The sequence below is a fragment of the Phlebotomus papatasi genome, chromosome 4 (genome assembly GCF_024763615.1).
Source record: "Phlebotomus papatasi isolate M1 chromosome 4, Ppap_2.1, whole genome shotgun sequence".
In the NCBI taxonomy this organism is placed as follows: Eukaryota; Metazoa; Arthropoda; class Insecta; order Diptera; family Psychodidae; genus Phlebotomus; species Phlebotomus papatasi.
In genome coordinates this window covers 728,975-750,515 of record NC_077225.1, presented here as the reverse complement: position 1 = coordinate 750,515, position 21,541 = coordinate 728,975, and the positions used below count along the sequence as shown (strand labels likewise).

The following is a 21,541-nucleotide window of genomic DNA, read 5'->3' as shown; positions in this document are numbered from 1 at the left end:
AGTTCTCCAGGACAAGCCCTAATTGTGCTATATGCGTCCTAGCACTTTTTCTAATGAAATTAAATGAAAAATTCAAAAATCATCGAATTTTTTGAGACTTCCACTTCCGCAGTACTTCCACCTCAGTGTACACCACTTCCAAGCTAATATCTCCCCCTTGAATAAACCACTACCCGCGATGGCACTGGACAGTATATTTTTCACATTCCTTTCCGCCCGAGTGTAACTCGATTGCACAATAATCTCCCCAATGCCACCAAACAATTTCTGCTTCTCGAAAAACGCCTATCTAACAAGCCAGAGATTAAGGTCCAATACCACACAGCGATGCAGGAGAATTTCGATCTCAATTTCTTTGAGAAGGTACGTCCAGAAGAGATCAACTCCACCTCCTACTATATGCCACATCACGCTGTAATTAAGCAATCTCCCACTGACTGGTACAAAGCTCCGAATATTCAAGAATGCGAGTTCCAAATCGCAAACTGGGCTTAGCCTCAACGATGTAGCGATGATAGGTCCCATCGTGCAACCTGACATTGCCACAATTCTCCTAAGATTTTGATGGCGGCTTCTGATGCCCTGGCAGCGTGTTCTGGCTGCTTCTGGTGGATTACTTTGGCGCTCTGGCGGCGATGGAAGTGCCGTCTGATATGGCCTTGCTGGGATGCCGTGGCAACAACTGACTGGCTGTTCTGACGGTGGGTTGGCCTGCTTTGGCAGCGGTTGGATGACTGGCTGCTCTGGCGATGTTTATATACCCTTGGAATGTACCGGCTGAGTGAACCGGCGGCGGTTCCTTGTGCTCTGGCGGCGGCTGGCTGGCCGACTGCACTGGCGTAGTGTGGACTGTATATTTATGCTTCCGGAACGTCACACGGTCCTCTGGGATTCCCACAAGGTCTCGTCTGGACGTCAAAGAGGTATCGCAACTTCACCAGGGTTTCCTCCTCAAGCTGGAATATCTCAGCTTCCCAGTCAGGGGGTCCTTCCTAGATATAGGCTCCTTTTCTGCAGGTTTCTTCTCCGGATCTGGTAAGCTTCCTTCTCTTTAGGCTGCTGGTTCTGGCACTTAGAGTTCTCCTCAGGGATTTCTCCCGATAAACTAAGGTGGCTTGATGGAGCAATGTAAAACACAAGGTTTCTCGGTCAATGATGAACTGTTTTATTGCCAAATTTATTCGTCTTTTATACAAAATTTTATGCTTATTTTAACATTTTTGATATTGAGGGGAAATTATGGGGAAATTGGAAATATTGCCAGGATTTATGCTAACGTGTTTAAATTAACCCAACGGTTATTCTTAATACCTTATATCAATAAGTGCTTCATTTGCTTTAATAACATCACAATATTTCTATTCTAATCCAATAACAATATTTATTTATGTTTACATATTTGTTTATTTTAATCATTTATGTTCATCGACTGAACACACATTAAAGTAAATTCCAACACATATTGTTTGGTTTATGTTTTTTTTTATTAATTTAACTTCTAATATAAGACATTGCAACAATGATTTATTTTGCTTAGAAACTTTAGTCTTCATTTATTTCAAACATTTAGAATTACTTTAAGAAATTTAATTTAAAGAACCGTAAGAACTCATTTGCATAATCCGCTTGATTCTGTGTTAATCAAATTTAATGCGAATTGACTTTAAACTAGTTTGTAACTCTCTTTTTGAGGAAAAGGGAAGGGCATTCTACATACAAATTGAGTGAGGCTCATCCGAATTTAAGTGGGTTTCCAGGAGCTTCCTTCCAGAGTGAAATAGTCCTTGCAGGGTGATGATAGGGAGATTCTAAGACAAAATCTCCTGTAGATGATGATTTCAGAGAACTGTTAATGAGATCCCACGCCGAATCCCCCTGAGATTAATCGTTTACCGGTTGGGCCCATTATTGAATTCACTCAGTTACGGTGATCTTCGATGATCTTTCTCACGGATTAGAAGTCTGAGCTAATGTGGTTCCTGTGAGCAATTTAGCTCAATACACAGTAATTGGAGTCCCCTTACAGTAGCCAAAGATTCTCGCTAGTTCTTCCTCACCTCACTCAACTTACAGATCAACTACTTCGTTTCGAGGCCAGATACTCACTCAGCGATTTTAATGGAAAAAAAAATGATAGGAGGGAGGTGCTATGAAACACATACACGCACACAAGTGGCATACGTCTGGAAATTCGTCGCAAATTTCGAATTACTAGAAAATGTTAATTTGAATCAAAAATGAAAATTCAAAAATTGTTCATGTTATAACATGTTATAACATTACGTTGCTGTACATGTACATTGTATCTGTACAGCAAACCTTCACAAATCCGGACATTTGGGACCGAGATGTCACCCGTATTAGAGAGGCACTCGGGCATCAAATGATTGAAATGCCATGAACTTATTGTATAACTGCATACTGATATTAAGTTTACATACTGACATTTGTTGAATATTTCATCAAATCCCGTTATTAATACAAAATCACGGCATGACTAAGGTAAACTAAAGCAAATTTAATTAGTGATAGTCAATTTTGTAGGATACGTCGTAAGCTTTTTATCTCTTCACTAGTCTAATACTTTCTGTGTAATATTATTAGGGTAAGTAACATGCAATAATGTGTACTCCAACAAAATAATGCTCCCAAGAAGTCTTCTTAAGGTCTTCCGTATCATAATTAACTGGTCGAATATTTTTAATGTATTGCATTTTTTATTGATTCTTAAAAATATTAGGCCTGGCTCTTTTTTGCATTTAGTTACGTGAAAGTTACTTATGTTTTGCTTTGTCAAATGTTCACAAATTAAATCAATCGAATTTGTTAATTCTATGCTTAGAAAGACAGTAATTACAATAGAGCAAAAGTTTTGTTTACAGTGGAACATTTTATAAAATTGACAGGAAAGAAAACTTTGAGCGCAATGTGGAAATTACTTCTTAAATTGAACTGCAATGGAATTAAATTGTGAAAGCAACCTTTTTGAAAGTTTTAGTTAACATACAAAAAAATGCAAGAGATAAAAAGAAGAAAGCAATAGTGATATATGAAGGTAACAAATCTTTTTAACTACTGACAAGGGTATTTATAATTGCAGTAATTAAAAGTAAATTAGTTTAATAACGACTCCTGTATGTGTAGCACAGATTGGTACATATACAAATTGAACTATAGGTAGAGGTTTAAATGTATTTGATAAGAATTTTAAAGCTCTCGCATTGGTGCGGCTATTGCCTCTCTGAATGTCGATAGGGAACTGAGCGTGTTTCACTAGTTTTTAATCGCTATATGTTAAAAATCACTTGTTGTAAATAAATTGAAAGTTATTTCTTCACAAAAACTTAAGAAATTAGCGAAACACTAAGAAAATGTGGGAGCATCCAACGACTCCTTCATATTATCATAGACGAAAACTAGACAATTTAACTCATACATACAAGTCACCGATAGGTATCTCGAAGCCCAACGACTTTTGCCGATCGATACTCGCCCGCTCGACGCGCCGGTGATATGAGAGAGAAAATGAGAAAGAGAGAAGAACGATGCTTTTTAGTTCTGTTTAAGAAGATGTTTATGTTTTAGTTGGGGTAAGTTGGACATCCTTGAATGTGGGGCAGTTTGAAATTGAGACGCTGAGAGGAGAAGTGGACTATTTTCTATAGCGACTTCTCAAGGGGTCTACACCAAAACCTAGAGACCAGAACGGGTTCAAAATTTACACTACTCGTTTTCTCAGTGTTTCAGGTAGAATTTTAAACCACAGCAATCTTGTTTTATATAACGAAAACCAAACATTCTCCATCATTTCTACAACTCCTAAAAAATTGTAACATTCACAAAAAGACTATTCCTGGGAACTATTTCTACAGAGTTTCCTAATCTTTTTCACCAAAACTGGACATATTCTGCTCAGTCCATCTGCATGATCTACATGGTGACTATCCCTAGCACTCTTCTGAACAGGGAATACCCTTGTTTTTGCTCATCCTTCTTCCAGAACTCGACGGATTTTGAGTCCATCCACATGGTGACTATCCCCAGCATTCTTCTGGACAGGGAGTTCCCTTGCTTTTTGCTCATTCCTCTTCCAGAACTGGACGGATTTTGAGTCCATCCAAATGTTGATTATCCCCAGCATTCTGCTGGACAGGGATTTCCCTTGCTTTTTGCTCATCCTTCTTCCAGAACTGGACGGATTTTGAGTCCATCCACATGGTGACTATCCCCAGCACTGTTCTGGACAGGGAGTTCCCTTGCTCTTTCCTCATTCCTCTTCCAGAACTGGACGGACTTTGAGTCCATCCAAATGTTGATTATCCCCAGCATTCTCCTGGACAGGGATTTCCCTTGCTTTTTGCTCATCCTTCTTCCAGAACTGGACGCATTTTGAGTCCATCCACATGGTGACTATCCCCAGCATTCTTCTGGACAGGGAGTTCCATTGCTTTTTGCTTATCCTTCTTCCAGAACTGTACAGATTTTGCTTCAGATTTGCTACAGACAAGCTTTTTGCTTATCCTTCTTCCAGAACTTGACGGATTTTGAGTCCATCCATATGGTGATTATCCCCAGCATTCTTCTGGACAGGGAGTTCCCTTGCTTTTGCTCATCCCTTTTCCAGAACTGGACGGATTTTGAGTCCATTTACATGGTGACTATTCCCAGCATTCTTCTGGACAGGGATTTCCCTTGCTTTTTGTTCATCCTTCTTCCAGAACTGGACGCATTCTTAGTCCATCTAAATGTGAATATCCCCAGCACTGTTCTGGACAGAAAGATCCCTTGCTTTTTGCTCATCCTTCTTCCAGAACTGGACGGATTCTTAGTCCATCTACATGGTGACTATCCCCAGCATCCTTCTAGACAGGGAATGCCCTTGCTTTTTGCTCATCCTTCTTCCAGAACTGCACGGATTTTGAGTCCATCTACATAGTGACTATCCCCAGCATTCTTCTAGAAAGGGATTCTCTTGCCTTTTCTCATCCTTATTCCAGAACTGGACGGATTTTGAGTCCATCCACATGGTAACAATCCCCAGCACTGTTCTGGACAGGAAGTTCCCTTGCTTTTTGCTCATCCTTTTTCCAGAACTGGACGGATTCTTAGTCCATCTACATGGTGACTATCCCCGACACTCTTCTGGACAGGGAGTTCCGTTGCTTTTTGCTCATCCCTTTTCCAGAACTGGACGGATTCTTGGTCCATCCACATGGTGACTATCCCCAGCATTCTTCTGGACAGGGAATTCCATTGCTTTTTGCTCATCCTTCTTCCAGAACTGGACGGATTTTGAGTCCATCCACCAACCATCAACCTAAACCATTTGAAATGTCGAAACAATTCATTCAATATGAATTGAATTTTTTATGAAATTTTCATTAACTTTTCTAGATATTTTTGACTTTCCTTTTTTACTCACTTAATATAAAAACTAACATGCATCATAATATCAACGGAAGTTTTCAAGATTTTTTTAAAGAAAATTTCATGAAATTTTGGAAGTGTTCATGAAATTTTGTTGGATCACCAAAACTATTTGAAATGTCGAAAAAATAGATTTAATATGAATTGAAATTTTGATAAAATTTTCAGGAAACTATAAAATTTTTGATTTTCTAATTTTCGTTTTGTCCTCACTTAATATAAAAGCTAACATGCATCATGTAATCAACGTTAAGTTTCAAGGAAACTTTTATGAAAATTTCATGAAATTTTGGAAATTTTTGTGAAATTTTGCTGGAACAACATACTATTTGAAAAGACGAAAAATTTCATTCTATATGGATTGAAATTTTCAAGTAATCTGAACAAAAAACTAATATAACATCATAAAATCAATGTTGATTTTCAAGAAAATGCTTTTCAACAATTCTTCAAATTTTAGAAATTTTTCAAATTTTCATGAATTTTTCCAAAGTTACCCAAGATATTTGAAAAATCAAACAGGATCATTCAATATGTTTTAAAATTTGTCAAAGAAACATTTTAATTTTCTAATTTTATTCATCTAAACCAAAGACTAGCATACCTCATGAAAAAACTTCAAATCCCGTAGACAGTGGAGCCGAAAGTAAATATTGTAAAGTGTCTCAGATAAAATTAGACATCTATATACCTACGTAGTAAAGAAGATCGAAAAAGTAGAGAAACGGATCTAGGGATTTTTGCTCGCATTTCGCACGCTTCGCATGAGGTTTGGTAACAGAGTGCCTTACTTTGAGACAATTGTCAATCCACAAAAAATATTGGAACAATATAGAGCCTCTGGTACTTAAAAATGTGAAAGCTCGATTGAATAGAAATTCCTCAAACATTTATAATAAAAATCTCAAGATTTAGTATAAAACACGCACTACTCAAGTAAAAAAGCAGTGTTGCCAAAAGAAGACGGGTCGCAAAGAATTTACGATATTATAACATCACACTACATGTCAGAGATTATGAAGCATTCGTAAAAAAAATTAATTGTCACTTTTTGATTAATTGAATTGAATTATAAAACGGCCAAGAGTAACACGCATATCTGCATAACAAAACGGATAAAATTTGGCTGAAAGTATGCACAAGTGAAGGAAGAACCTCGAGTAGGTCAGTGGATAGCGTAGTAGCTCTACGACTGCGAGGTCTTGGGTTCAAAGCTGAGCAGCAGCAGAAAAAGATTTCTCATCATTATCGGCTTTGAATTTGTCCAGTGAATGAATGAATAGTAATGTCAATGGTGCATATTGGCAAAAAAAAGTGAACCGCCTATACAATAGAGGCTGGTACGAGAACGAGTTTCGATGTGAAAGTGGTACTTCAGTCGATACAAATATTCGCTGTCACTGATCCCAAACACACACCGAGAAGGGATACTGTGGTACAGTAGCGGCACTGATTGCCCACAGAGCTGCGATATAGAGCGTCTACCCGTATCGGGGGATAAGATAGAATAGGAGTGGAGAAGCATAAGGGGCCCAATTGGTGGCCTGGATGCATCGGAATATCCGAAGTGGAGAACCGACTCCTGGCAAAATCTTATGTTATCTTATGCACAAGTGAATTATAAAATCGTTAAAATTGTGCTGAAGCGGTACATAATTTACTGAAAAAACGCAAAAATGAATAACAAAGCGGTAAAAACTTGGCTGAAATATATGCACAGCTGCATCATAAAACGGTTAAGAATGTACTAAAAACGCGCAGCTCAATCTTAAAACCGTAAGTGCGCTTAAAATCACACACTGCTCAATAATTGTTCAGTGGCAGAGCTAATTAGGGGGTTGTATTGGGAAGGGTGCTCCCGTGAGCAGGACCCAATTTAAGGTGCGGGTTTACCGCTAGACTTAAATTGGGGGGAAAAGAATGATCTTAGGAGCGCAAAATCTCCTCACTAAGATTATTCCGAGAGGAAAAATTCTCTTACTCTTTTTACTCACTCTTGTTGTCTTCTTCTTAGCTTCTTGCTTTCTCTCCTTGATAATCGCTTCCTGGTGTCGATAAATTTCCCTACTTAGGGCTCCTTGACACAATAAAGAATAGACTGTTGGCTTCACTCAAAGACTTTTCTAACAATTTCCTCCTGCAGCATCACCCAATATTGGGCTTCTATGCTTGGCTCCCTTTAGAAATTTTCGGATGGAAAATGCTCGAAAAAAGGCATTTATTGAAAATAATTCGGGTTTTTATATCAATTAATTGCACTGAAAAGGTGCATGGGAAAAAGTGGGAAAATTGGGAGAAAGTGGGAGAGTGAAAAATGAACGAAAGTGCACGCCCAAGAATATGTGGGGAAATTTACTTGAATATATTATGCATAAGCAAAAAATATTTTATGCGGCGGTATTTCTATGATAATGTAGTATAGATATATTGACCTTGATAGGGGACTCTCCGGTGGTGGCCAGTGGATTTGAAGTCACTTCACACAGAAAAACACTGCTTTCATCTTTCCCAGAGCTTTCGGTCCAGGATGTGGACCTTCTTCAGTGGCTACAAGGATTTTTACATTTATTTAAAAAATTACATTTAAAATACAAGGTCGCTTTTTCTTTGGACAATTCAAATTTTTACTCACTCGACTAAACTATGTTTTTTGTACTTTATGAGGATCGTTATTTTGTGTGGGATTGAGCAATGTCATCACTTTCAGTTTATCAATTGGGAATGCTTTTTTCAGGAAATTGTTTCCGCTGATTTTCAACTTTTGAACAATTTTTCTTAGGTACGGATGTGATTTGGCGCTTTCTGTAAATAATTTTCTTTTGTGTTATCCCCTCTTTCACTGTGATCTTCCATCTCTTTCACGCATCATGTTCTCTCCTCTCGTTCATCGATTCTTTCATCAGAGTTTCCCCTCTCTGCTTGCATGCCAATGATGTTCGCGTAAATAGTGCTAATGTAAACATCGCCCTTTTTATTGACGGTGTTTTCATTATGTTTTTGGATGTGGAGTGCTTCGATAATCTCCCTTTTTCCGTGATGTGGGTGCATGTCTAGGATGGACACTTCTTCAAATTTAAATTTGTGTCCAGTATTCGAGGTGTGGTTGCAGAGTGCGGTAATTCCTTCATTTTTGATCGGTGGTCTGCAATCCCTTTTATGCTGGTTAATTCTATTTTTTAGGTACTGTGATGTCGTTCCGATATACACTTTATCACATCCCCCACACGGAATGCAATACACAACACTGGAACGGAGTTCCTGAGGAATTGGATCTTTTACCATGGTAAAAAATCTACGATTCTTCCCTACAGTCCGGAAAGCCACTCCGTGTCCTTAGGGTCTCTCCTACAATTCTTCTAATCCTTTCTGAGACTCCCGGAATGTACGTGATCGAGTGGTAAATCGTTGGTGATTCTCTCTCTCTCTGTCGTGGTGGATCTGGTGTGGTATGTTGAGTCATAAGGATCTAATTACTCTTTCCGGGAAATCATTGAGTCTCAGGTGAGCATGTATCCTTCTAGAATTATCAATGTTTGTTTCTGATGTGAGGGTGTGTACTCTTTTAATAAAATTTTTGGCAACATTGAGGACAACATGCTGCGCGTGACCACTGTGAAAATTTAACATGCGATGTGACGCACATGCCTTCGAGTACCATGAAGTCCTCAGGTTCTCTCCATCCGATATCCGGTGCACCACCGTATCCAGATAGGGAATGACACCATTATCTTCAATTTCCATTTTGTATTGGATACGAGGATGGAAAGAATTGAACTGCTGTAGGACATCATTAACATCATCTTTGTGCACCGCAAGTAAGAGATCATCGACATATTTCTTAATAAATAGAATTCTCAGCATATTCCCTTTCAGAGTTTCTTCTATTGCGCGTTGCATCACAATATCTGCAATGATGGGGTTAATTGGCGACCCCATAGCTACTCCATGTAATTGAGAATAGACCTGAGAATAGACCTGAGAATAGACTTATAAATGTTTGAGGAATTTCTATTCAATCGAGCTTTCACATTTTTATGAAAATAATTTAACGACTGAGAATTGTAGAATGACTTGGGGGGGGGGGTTCGGAATGCAGTACAGAATTTAAACAGCGTCTATTTTATGCTAATCAGCAACGTTTCGGTATATTTAATACCATAATCAGGCTCTGTGACAGAAAAAAAAATTGAATAGAAAAATAAATATGTAGAAACGATTAAAAGTTAATTGAAAAACAATGAAAACTAACTGGACTATTGACTCTAATAAAATAATTGAAAATATTTGAAAGTTTAACGAAAAAAAAACTAAATTGAAAAATGAAAAATTCAACCAAAACTCACTCTAACATGCTAGACACCTTAGTCAAGGTAAAACAGTTACACATTCAGGACTAATAAGGAAAAAAACCCATAAACTGTCACAGAGAAACTAAACACTTAGAGCAACAATCTTCTGGACGCCTCCCAGATCACTGGACTGTAGCAATTGTGCAGCTCAGCTCCCTCCTGGCGACAATTGACTGATCCCGTTCGATAGAGTTGAATATAATAACACTCCATGACGTTCAACTGGTGGGAATATTGTGCCTCGTCCAGAATTGATACGTCATCGAAATCAAATCTGGGGTCCTGTTCTCGCATGTGGCGTACAAGTGATGAAGACTCTTTCGTGATGTCTCTGGTTGTGAGTTTGTGTTGTTTAATACGTGTAGATAATTTCTGTGAGCTTCTCCCAATATATGATCTACCGCATTCACATGGGATTTTGTAGATCACATTTGACTTATCTAAAATAGGTATCTTGTCCTTAAGGTTCGTGTACAATACTCCAGTGTTGTGTCGCGACTTTAGGCTCAGTGTGATGTCTCTAGAAAATTGTCCAAAAGTTCTCTTCATTCTTTCACTGAGTCAGTGGCATCCTCCAAATCCTCAGAATCCACCGCAGGATTTTACAGGGTTTCCTCACTTCCAGGGATACCCATACTTTCCAACTCCGTATCCATATCAAGGAATGGATTACAGGGGAACAGCACCAAAATTGCCACCAATATCCATTGAGAAGTTCACCGGTGATCTCAAGAAGTGGCAAAATTGGATCCAGCTATTTGAAAGCGTCATAGACAAAAATCAACGCATTTCCAACGTGGAAAAATTACAATATTTAAACAATTATTTGGAAGGAGAGCCAAAAGAATTAATTTCAGATCTCAAGCTACAAGAAGACAGCTACCAAGAAGCATTGGATATTTTGAAGCAAAGATATGATGACCAACGGCAAATCATTCTAGCCTACACAGCACTTGTGTTAGATCAAAAGAAGGTGAATTTTCGGTCAGCTCAAGAAATCATCGATCTACACAACAAAACACTTCAATGCTACAAAGGATTGAAGACTATGGGTGCACAAACTCTTGAGATTTTACTCACAGCTCATATGCTCCATAACATGGATAATGAATCTCTACGCATTTTTGAACAATCTTTGATAAATCCCATGAGTATACCATCAATCAATGAAGTGTTAACATTCCTCAAAAATCGGCACAGAATATTGCAAAAGTGCAATAATGAAAACAAACCAAAAAAGCAACAACAGAATGGGGCACAGCCAAAAGACAATAAGAAAAATTTTCATATCAGCACTAATAGTGCATGTGAAATTTGCAACGCCCCACACAAAATTTTCATGTGCAAAAAATTTAAAGATCTCACACCACAACAGAGAAAAGATCAAGTTAAGCAACACAAATTATGTTACAATTGCTTATCGTCTCACCATAGATATGAGGATTGTTCAAGCACAAAAACTTGCAAACAATGCAATGGGAAACATAACACCCTTCTACATTTCAATAAGGCAAAAAAAGAGCAGGGAGAATCACAACCAAGCACCTCAGCTCACCACTCTGATGTTCAAGAAAACGAACCTGATCAAGAGGACAAATCACCAAAAAGATGTTATTTCCCTCTATGTCAAACCGAAACAGAAAATTCTCCCTACAGCTCTCATAAAAATTCGTGCCCACAATGGACGATGGGACATTTTTCGAGCTTTGGTTGATACAGGCTCAGCTGAAACATTCATTTCAGAAGAAGCAGTGCAAAATCTTGCACTTCCAAGACAAAAAATCAATGCACCAATTCAAGGCATTGGCCAAGCCAGTGCAGGCATCTCAAAATATTCAGTGGAATTACAGATCAAACCACGATTTCACGGGCATGATGCCATCAAGATCAATTAGTGCAACAGCAACTAAACACATCAACAACAATATGATTCTAGCAGATCCAACATTTAACATTCCTGGGCCAATAGATCTCATCCTTGGAATAAATCTTTATTCAAAAATCATAAAGGCAGAAATTCACAAACATGACAAAGACGACATCATTGCACAGGAAACAAACATTGGTTGGATCATATTCGGAGAAGCTCCAGCGAGCACACCATCAAGAAACAATATCATCAGTCTCATCTCAATGCAAGAAATTGATGATAACCTCCGACGTTTCTGGGATATGGAAACAAACAAGGAAGAAGATATCACGCCAAACGAAGATTGCGAAAAACAATTCAAACAACATGTTCATCGTGATGATTCAGGAAGATTTACAGTTTCACTACCATTCAGAAAATCTCCCACAATGCTAGGAAATTCGAAGGACAGAGCAACGTCCAGATTTTTTAGCGTTGAAAGACGCATGGAAAAGGATGAAATTCTGAACGAAGAATATCACAAATTCATGAAGGAATACATTGAGCTTGGCCATATGTCCGAAGCTAATGACAACAAAGGCCAATACTATCTTCCACACCACGCTGTTTTTAAACCCTCCAGTACAACAACCAAAACAAGGGTTGTGTTCAGACCTGAACATGGCTTTCGCTAATTTATCTCATCTTTAATCCGATCTTGTGCGGAAATAATTTATATTTAATTAATAAATCCCCAACTAAAGTATTTTTACTACTTTTTAAATATACGCACAAGAAGTTTCATTAATTAACTGTCAATAGTTTGCTGAATATTAACAATTAAAGTTGTAATGTTTTTTCTTAACTTTACCATAGGTCAGTATATCTATACATGTGACTGTGTAGATATACACAACCGATTGAATTTGCCTAGTCATTATATATGAAATTAATTTCTCCCATTTCTCCCTACACTTTCGGAGGCGTGCACTTTTATGCACTTTTTCCCCAATTTTCTCCCACCTCAATTTGTATATTTTAGTACTAAGTACCTTTGTATAAATAGGCAATTATGCCGAATAAAGACACCTTTTGATCATAAAACCCCGAAGACTTCTCATTGCGGAGCTAAGCATAGAAACCCATATTTGGGCGATGCTGTAGGAGTTTTAAGAGAAAGAGGTCAAGACAAGCAGTTAAGTGAAGTTGAGAGAAGTAAGACTTCTAAAATCCCTAGCAGATAAACTCCAGAGGACTAAGTAGCCGAAAGAGTTACCAGAGACATCAACATTGAGTAAGATATTCCTCCCAAGAATAATTTTTGTGAGACGCTTTGCGCTCCTGAAATTATTCTTCTCCCCCCATTTCAAGTGTAGCGATACACGCTCCTTAAATTGGGTCCTAGCTCACGGGAGCACATCCCTACACTTCCCCTTTATCAGCTCTGCCACTGAACATTGGTCCTTCGCCCCTTCATTAAGGACAGATTATGGTTTTTTAGTTGCCTTTTCCGTCTTTCATTGTGATTGAACCGCGATTAATACTAATTTAAAGATTCCGCGATTTATTCAAGATTCTAATCCTTCCAAGGATAATTTGAATTCACTTATTTGTCATCCCTTAGAGGACAATTTTAATATATTACTTACAGAAATCGCGAGATTTTTTTTCTTCATTTTGATAAAACTTTAATTTTTTTTTTGGTACATCTTGTATCACCTATTAATTCCCGGATAATATCTTGCAAATTTCTAGGAATAAAATAGAAATCTCTCACCATAAATCAATTCGTCATTGCAGCTTCCAGCTTGCAGATGCTGCAAAATTAATCGAAGACTGATATAAGTAAAAATTCGATAAAAATTCGGCAAAATAGAAATTGTTTTGGTTTTGGTGTAACTTGCGTGGGAGAGGAATCCTTTGACTCAAAGTCTCAAACAATTCTAATCAATCGCCAGCCGGTAGAGTGCAAAATCCGCCGGAGCCAAGTTGCGTCTTTTCTAAGTGAAAAAAGCCACAAGTAGATTATTTTCTGACCTTTGGTAAGACAAATAATTGGAATTTCACTTAAATTTTCACTTTTTCCCCATCGATCGCGTCATAACACATTTTTCACGTCTGCACTTTTCGCACATAAAACGACACAATGGAATGTGTGAGGAGCAAAATCGATGATCAAGCAATTTTGGCGGGTGAAATACAGTCTTTATTTGTGACACACAATGAAGAAATCTCTTATTTTAAGACTAGGGAAATATTACTTGATCGACTCAGCAAGCTTGAAAATGCTTGGATTAGCTTTTATATGAACCACAAAGAACTTAAGAGAAGTTCATTCAACGATGATAATAATTATTTTAAGAGTATTTTCCATTCGATAAAATCGTTATATTTTGAAATGAAATCATCAATTGAGCGCAAGCTCATTGATCTTGGATCTCTTGAAAATATTTCAGAAGAGAAAGATTTAAATTTAACAATTTACGAAGATCAATCTGAAATCCCAAATTCGCCCTATGGGCAGCAAAATCCAAACTTTTCAGTGAAGGGAGGTAAGTCTCCACCCGCACTATTCACGTCTCATATAGAAGAGACACATTTCAATGAGCATCAGGTAGAAGAAATTTCACAAAATGTTTCTCAAAATGAGGGTCTTCCAGAAAGTTCGTTGGTTCGCAAAGACAATGCAGTTTCATTGGAGCTCTTGGAATATCAATACCCGGTACAAAGGGTGCAATCGCGACATTCGTTGGTTCAAAAAGACAACATAGTTCTTCCAGGACTCACAAAAAGTCAATATCCCTCTCAAATTGAAAAATCCTCTGAACATTCATTGGTTCAAAAAGACAATGGAAATTCAGAGAAATTCTCGGGATATAAATGCTCAGAACAATTAATGCCATCGGGACAAACATTGGTTCACTACGACAATGTTTCCTTCGGGTTTAATAAAAAGCTTTCTTTGCCATCGGGACAAACGTTGGTTCACTACGACAATGTTTCCTTCGGGTTTAATAAAAAGCTTGCTTTGCCATCGGGACAAACATTGGTTCACTACGACAATGTTTCCTTCGGGTTTAATAAAAAACTTTCCTTGCCATTGGGACAATCATTGGTTCACTATGACAATGTATCCTTCGGGTATGTAGGACAGTCAGTTCGTTCAAATTTTAATTGGATAGAAGCGGGATATACGATTGATAATTACAATATTGAGTTATTCAATAATTCAGGATTTCTTTGCAATCCTAAAAATACTTGGTTGTCATCAGAAGATCCAACCGTGGTTCATAAAAGCAATCACTCTTTGGGACATCAGTGCCCACCTCAAATTTCCGGGATGCATCCAGGGAACAAGTTGGTTCATAAAGACAACGCATATTCTCTGGAATATTTGAGACATCAGCTCCCATCCCAAATTAATTGGGTGCCGCCAGGTTATCAGTTGGTTCATAAAGACAACAGATTTTCTTGGGAAAGTTCGGACCCTAATTTTAATCAGCAAAGGAAAAACAATATTAATATTCCACTTTATTACTCGACGCAGAAAGAAACAGTATTTCAGATTTCATGCTTTTCGCGTCCCAAAAAGACAAAACTCTCTTTAAGGTTGACGTCATTCAAGAAAAATAGAAGTGTACATCAGGGACACTCAAGACATCAGAGCCTATTTCAAAATCGTACTCCAGAAACTCTTGCAACCGCAGCGTTCAAGGATTATTATGTCAATAACACAATAATGGGAGTAGATCCTTTAAACCTGGTAACATTTAATCCTCGCGACTTATTGTTACAAAATGAATTCATGAAAATTCGAACATTACCGAACAATTCTCGGGAACTGCTTTCAATAATTTCACAATCTCAGAAAAGATATAAGAAATTAAATGTTGCTGATCGTAATGCAAGCAGTGCATTTGATACTGTTTGGTGTCCACTAACGGACAATTTTAAATACAAAACTAATTTTCTTTCAATTGGTAAAATTACCGCAAGTAAGATCCATTCGGATATTACTTCCATGTTTGATCCTTTGGGATGTTTGGCTCCGGTCGTTTCATATGCCAAGCATATAAGAAGACGACTGGGTTGTTCTAACACACCTAAAAATTCAAGGTTGCCCAAGGATATTCTCAAAGACTGGAGAACGCTCATACAAACGTTCCCAGGAATTGAAATGATCAAAGTTCCAAGATACATTGATTTTTCTTCTGGCGCTGAAGTACAACTTCACGCATTTTCCGATGCTTCCGAGACAGAGCTTGCAGCGGTTGTCTATGCACGGATTCTTCGCAACGATATTCAATCAGTGCATCTAATTGCTGTAGAATCACTTATGTGTTCTATCACAAGTAATACAACTTTGCCAAGATTAAAATTAAGAGCAGCTCTTTTGTCGGCAGAACTTATGCAAATGATAGAGCAAACCATGAATCTTGATAAGATCGATAAATTTGCTTGGACAAGTTCGCGAGAAGTATTGGCATGGATCGCTCAAGATTCATCTACTTGGTTAGGTTTTGTATCCTCCAGAGTAGCAAAAATTCATGAATTAACCGACAAATCTCGTTGGAATGAAATTCAGGAAAATCCTGTATCATGGGTGGGACAAGGTATCCGTCCATCCCACTCAAAGAAAATCAAACAATGGGTAGCAGGTCCTTCGTGGCTACGACGATCAGAATCCGAATGGCCAGATAAAGAGGATGAGCATTTAAAAGCAGCAGATAGAATTGCAATGGAAATGTCATTTTCTTTAGTTCCTTTAACTTACTACGAAGAAATGGAAGTCGTAGAAGCTATAGTGAAGGAAATGAGAACGTAAAATAATCTGTTTTCTATTCAATCCTTTTGTTCTGTGGTTTTGGCAAATTTCCTTCGGAAAGGATTACCTTTTTCAGATTGACAGATATTACCCGAACATTTTTTTCAAATAAATAATTCCAAATATTTTTAATTATTGTGGATTTGGGAGACTTCCTGAGGGGAAAGATTTTTCAATGATAATCCTCTGGGCAATTTAATATTTTTATTGAATCATTTTCTTTTCTAATCCACGCAAGGACTTTCATTAAAGCTTTTTTAACAATGCAAAATAATTGAATAGTGTTTGACATAGTTAAGCCATAGCAGCGACATTCTTGAAGGATAGAGAAATTTCTATTTTCAAAATAATTTATTGACAACAAGAAAGATGCAAGGTATATTGCGTTGTCCTATTTTTAATTAATTAAAAATAAATGAGCTAATTCAGTCACAATTTAAAACTATGAGGATCAGACCTAAAGACCATAATCAATTGGCATTGAAGCTTTAGTCCAAAGGAAGCAGTTCTCTTTTATGTGATCTGTTTATCATCGCATGGAAAAATGCACCCCAGAATTGCAGTTAAAGTGTATAGCTTGTTATGCAATAAATGATCTTGGTGGAAGCAATCCATGTATCTTTAAAAGTAAAAACTTTATGATGCTGTAATATAGATAGACTATTTCAAGATTGCGGTTCAAGCAGTCATCAATCTTTTGGACTAGTACAAGATAAGATGCAGTTTATCAACATTAGGGTGAAACTGTGAGGGATTCATCATTTAGATTATCATCATCGATTAACAACTGAATATTCAACGGAGATGCTATATCATCAGATTTTTCAAAGCTTCAAGCTGAAAAGCTGTATGCAAGTTGCAGTTAGAGTTCACGATTACTCTTCATGCAAACCCAAACATCAATACGCATTTCATTTGCGTGGTAGATTAACTCTACAAGTGAAAATATCGGAGCAGTTCACATCTGTGAACATCAAGGAAGCTTCAATATAAATCAGTAAATGATAAGGATTTCTAAATTATCAATGTCACAAGTTGATTTTGATAATATTTTTCGGATACTTCATTGAGGCAGTTCCAGACAATAAGTCTACTAATATAAATCTAGTGGTGAATGCTTCATTCAAATCATAGCTTCCTAATTCCACTATAATCATTTGGCTTGACATCAAGTTAGTGCCAACAATATGCAGGAAGAAAAGTATTTGATCTTCTTGCATTTATATAAAATTTCAACATATTGTCGAGTACAATACGTAATTGATCATACAAAATCATGTGAGCCTACTACGAAGAAGAGGTCTTCAATTCCCAAGGACATCGTACAACAAAGCTTCATCACTCTTAAAGAAATCGTGTTGGACATCCAAATCAACATTATCCTGAGTGGAGTGAACATCATCATCTTCTCGCCCGTTCCGGCCCCAAGATGTTCAGACCTGAACATGGCTTTCGCTAATTTATCTCATCTTTAATCCGATCTTGTGCGGAAATAATATATATTTAATTAATAAATCCCCAACTAAAGTATTTTTACTACTTTTTAAATATACGCACAAGAAGTTTCATTAATTAACTGTCAATAGTTTGCTGAATATTAACAATTAAAGTTGTAATGTTTTTTCTTAACTTTACCATAGGTCAGTATATCTATACATGTGACTGTGTAGATATACACAACCGATTGAATTTGCCTAGTCATTATATATGAAATTAATTTCTCCCATTTCTCCCTACACTTTCGGAGGCGTGCACTTTTATGCACTTTTTCCCCAATTTTCTCCCACCTCAATTTGTATATTTTAGTACTAAGTACCTTTGTATAAATAGGCAATTATGCCGAATAAAGACACCTTTTGATCATAAAACCCCGAAGACTTCTCATTGCGGAGCTAAGCATAGAAACCCATATTTGGGCGATGCTGTAGGAGTTTTAAGAGAAAGAGGTCAAGACAAGCAGTTAAGTGAAGTTGAGAGAAGTAAGACTTCTACAATCCCTAGAAGATAAACTCCAGAGGACTAAGTAGCCGAAGGAGTTACCAGAGACATCAACATTGAGTAAGATATTCCTCCCAAGAATAATTTTTGTGAGACGCTTTGCGCTCCTGAAATTATTCTTCTCCCCCCATTTCAAGTGTAGCGATACACGCTCCTTAAATTGGGTCCTAGCTCACGGGAGCACATCCCTACACTTCCCCTTTATCAGCTCTGCCACTGAACAGGTTGTTTTCGATGCCTCCTGCAAGACATTAACAGGTGTTTCTTTAAATGACGTGTTGCACACAGGCAGCAAATTACAATCAGACTTGACTCATATCGTCATGAGATGGGGAAAACACGAATTTGTCATAATGGGAGATATCGAAAAAATGTTTCGTCAGATACTAGTGCGAGAAGAAGATAGGAACTTTCAGCGAATCCTCTGGAGAGAGGACAAGAACATGCCTGTAAAAGAATACACCCTCAACACAGTGACTTACGGAACAGGACCGGCAACCTATCTCTCAGTACGATGTCTACAAGAGCTCGCAAATCAAGAAGAACTCAATTTCCCCAAAGCTTCAAAAACACTACGAGAAGACTTCTACGTAGATGATCTGATGACTGATGCTAAAACTATTAATGAAGCTCGCCAATTGCAAAAAGACCTGATCAACCTTCTTGCGAAAGGAGGCTTCAACCTGAGAAAATGGGTATCAAACACAGCAGAACTTACGGCACATCTCCAACCAGATCAAAGAGCAATTCCTGAAAACATCCAAATTGGTACTGACGAGCATATCAAAGCACTGGGAATAGAATGGAATCAACGAACAGACGAATTCACGTTCAGTCTCAATCCACGTGATTACCATGGAATTACGAAAAGGCAACTCCTACCAAGCATTGCATCAATCTTCGACCCCATCGGTTGGCTAGCACCGATCACAGTTCGAGCAAAGATCCTCATGCAAGAACTCTGGAATCAGGAGCTAAATTGGGATGACCCCACACCATCAGACACACAAAAAGAATGGTCATCACTCATGATAGAGCTCCGACAGTTGGATTCAGTGAGAATACCCAGATGGATACACACTAACAACACTACACAACTGCATGGATTCTGTGACGCGTCACAAAAAGCATACGCAGCAGTAGTCTACACAAGATCAGTCGATGAACAAGGACGCGTTCATATACATCTTATTGCAGCCAAAACAAAGGTGGCTCCACTCAAAAACAAGGTAACATTACCAAGATTGGAACTAAATGCAGCAGTCTTGCTAGCAAACCTCCTGCACAATGTACTGGAAGCACTGCAAATCAATAAACCTGAAGTATATGCATGGAGTGACTCAGAAATCACGCTAGCATGGATCGCCAAACCACCAACCACCTGGGAAACCTACATTGCGAACAGAGTATCAAAGGTACAAAATCTCATACCGCAAGCAAATTGGAATCACGTAAGAAGTGCAGAAAATCCAGCTGATGCAGCATCAAGAGGAATAAAAGCTGAAAAACTGCTTAACGACAAACAATGGTGGAACGGTCCCACATGGTTGAAGAAAAACAAACAGCACTGGCCCATAGAAATCGTCGATGAACATTATCAAGCCTTTATGGCGCAAATAAAACAAGCTCAAAACACAATCTTCACCTTAGATGACTTCAAAACCGCAGAAGTAACGGCGTTAATTATAGAGACACCTCGCAAGAAGGAAGAACCACAATCAGAGGACGAGAACATTACAAGATTCTCTTCCCTTACTCACTTAATCAGAGTTACAGCACTGCTTAAACGCTTCTTCAACAATCTAAAGAACAAAGCGATGAAGAAAACCGGCAAAATAAGTGATGAAGAATACAAAGAAGCAAAAACAACATTAATTCGCAGAATCCAAGAAACACACTTCAAAAGGGAAATAAACTGCCTTCAAAAGAATCAACCAATTCCCTCAAACAGCAAAATTCTTTCACTCTCACCGTTCCTCGAACTACGAGTAGGACTACGAGTAGGAGGTAGACTGCAACACTCCAACCTCGACTATGATGCCAAGCATCAAATTATTCTACCCAAGAATTCGCATTTCACAAAGTTGATAATCCAGTACACTCACGATATTACATTACACGGAGGAACACAGCTTATGTTAAACACACTCAGACAAGAATACTGGATTATTTATGCTAAAAGTGGCATTAACAAAATCATTCACAAATGCCTTGCCTGCTTCAAACAAAAAGCAACACAGCACAATCAACTGATGGGAAACCTCCCCGATCATCGAGTAAGACCAAGCGCACCATTCACAACCACGGGTATTGACTATGCTGGTCCGTTCTCCACAAAATGCTCAAAAACCAGAGGAATCAAAACGTACAAAGGATACATCGCTTTATTCGTTTGTCTGGCCACAAAAGCAACTCATCTCGAATATGTGAGCGATTTATCAACAGAAGCCTTCTTGGCAGCTCTGAAGAGATTCATCGCAAGAAGAGGAAAACCATAAATAATATACAGCGACAACGGCAGAAACTTTGTGGGTGCCAAAAACACACTTACAAAAGAGCTGCAAGCATCTATCGAAGACGCAGGAGAAAAGGCACATCGTTACGCCACCAACCTTCAAATTGAATGGAAATTCACCCCGCCATATGCACCCCACTTCGGAGGCATATGGGAAGCAGGGGTAAAATCCGCAAAATATCATCTCAAGAGAATCCTTGGTGACACTGCTCTTACATACGAGGAATTCACCACAGTTCTACACACAGTAGAAGCAGCTATGAACTCCAGGCCGATATCACCCATGTCTAGTGATTCAAGTGACCTCGCCGCGCTGTCCCCGGGACACTTCCTCATCGGAAGACCTATGCTGGCCCCACCAGAAACAGACCAGACGAATCAAAATCCTTCCAACAGGTGGAAGCTAGTCACCAAACTGCAACAAAACCTGTGGGACAGATGGTCACGAGACTATCTAAATCATCTTCAACAGAGACCCAAATGGAATAAGACAAAAACAAAATTCAACGTCAACGACGTCGTGCTACTAAAAGATCAAAACACACCTCCACTTCAGTGGCCACTAGCAAGGATCACCC

At 38.2% G+C, this 21,541-nt stretch overlaps 2 protein-coding genes across 2 annotated transcripts; one reads left to right on the top strand and one right to left on the bottom strand.

Annotated features, from left to right (window-relative positions):
* Window positions 1–613: 613 nt before the first annotated feature.
* Window positions 614–9,363, bottom strand: LOC129808446 (uncharacterized). The gene is made up of 3 exons (XM_055858223.1): window positions 9,069–9,363; window positions 8,724–8,865; window positions 614–908 (listed from the first exon to the last, which is right to left on the bottom strand). The coding sequence occupies exons 1-3, from the start codon at window positions 9,361–9,363 to the stop codon at window positions 614–616; spliced, it is 732 nt and encodes a 243-aa protein (XP_055714198.1).
* Window positions 9,364–18,819: 9,456 nt separating this feature from the next.
* On the top strand, window positions 18,820–20,946 carry LOC129808445 (uncharacterized). Its single transcript, XM_055858222.1, has one exon. It carries the CDS (start codon window positions 18,820–18,822, stop codon window positions 20,944–20,946), a length of 2,127 nt encoding a protein of 708 aa, XP_055714197.1.
* The last annotated feature ends 595 nt before the right edge of the window (window positions 20,947–21,541 follow it).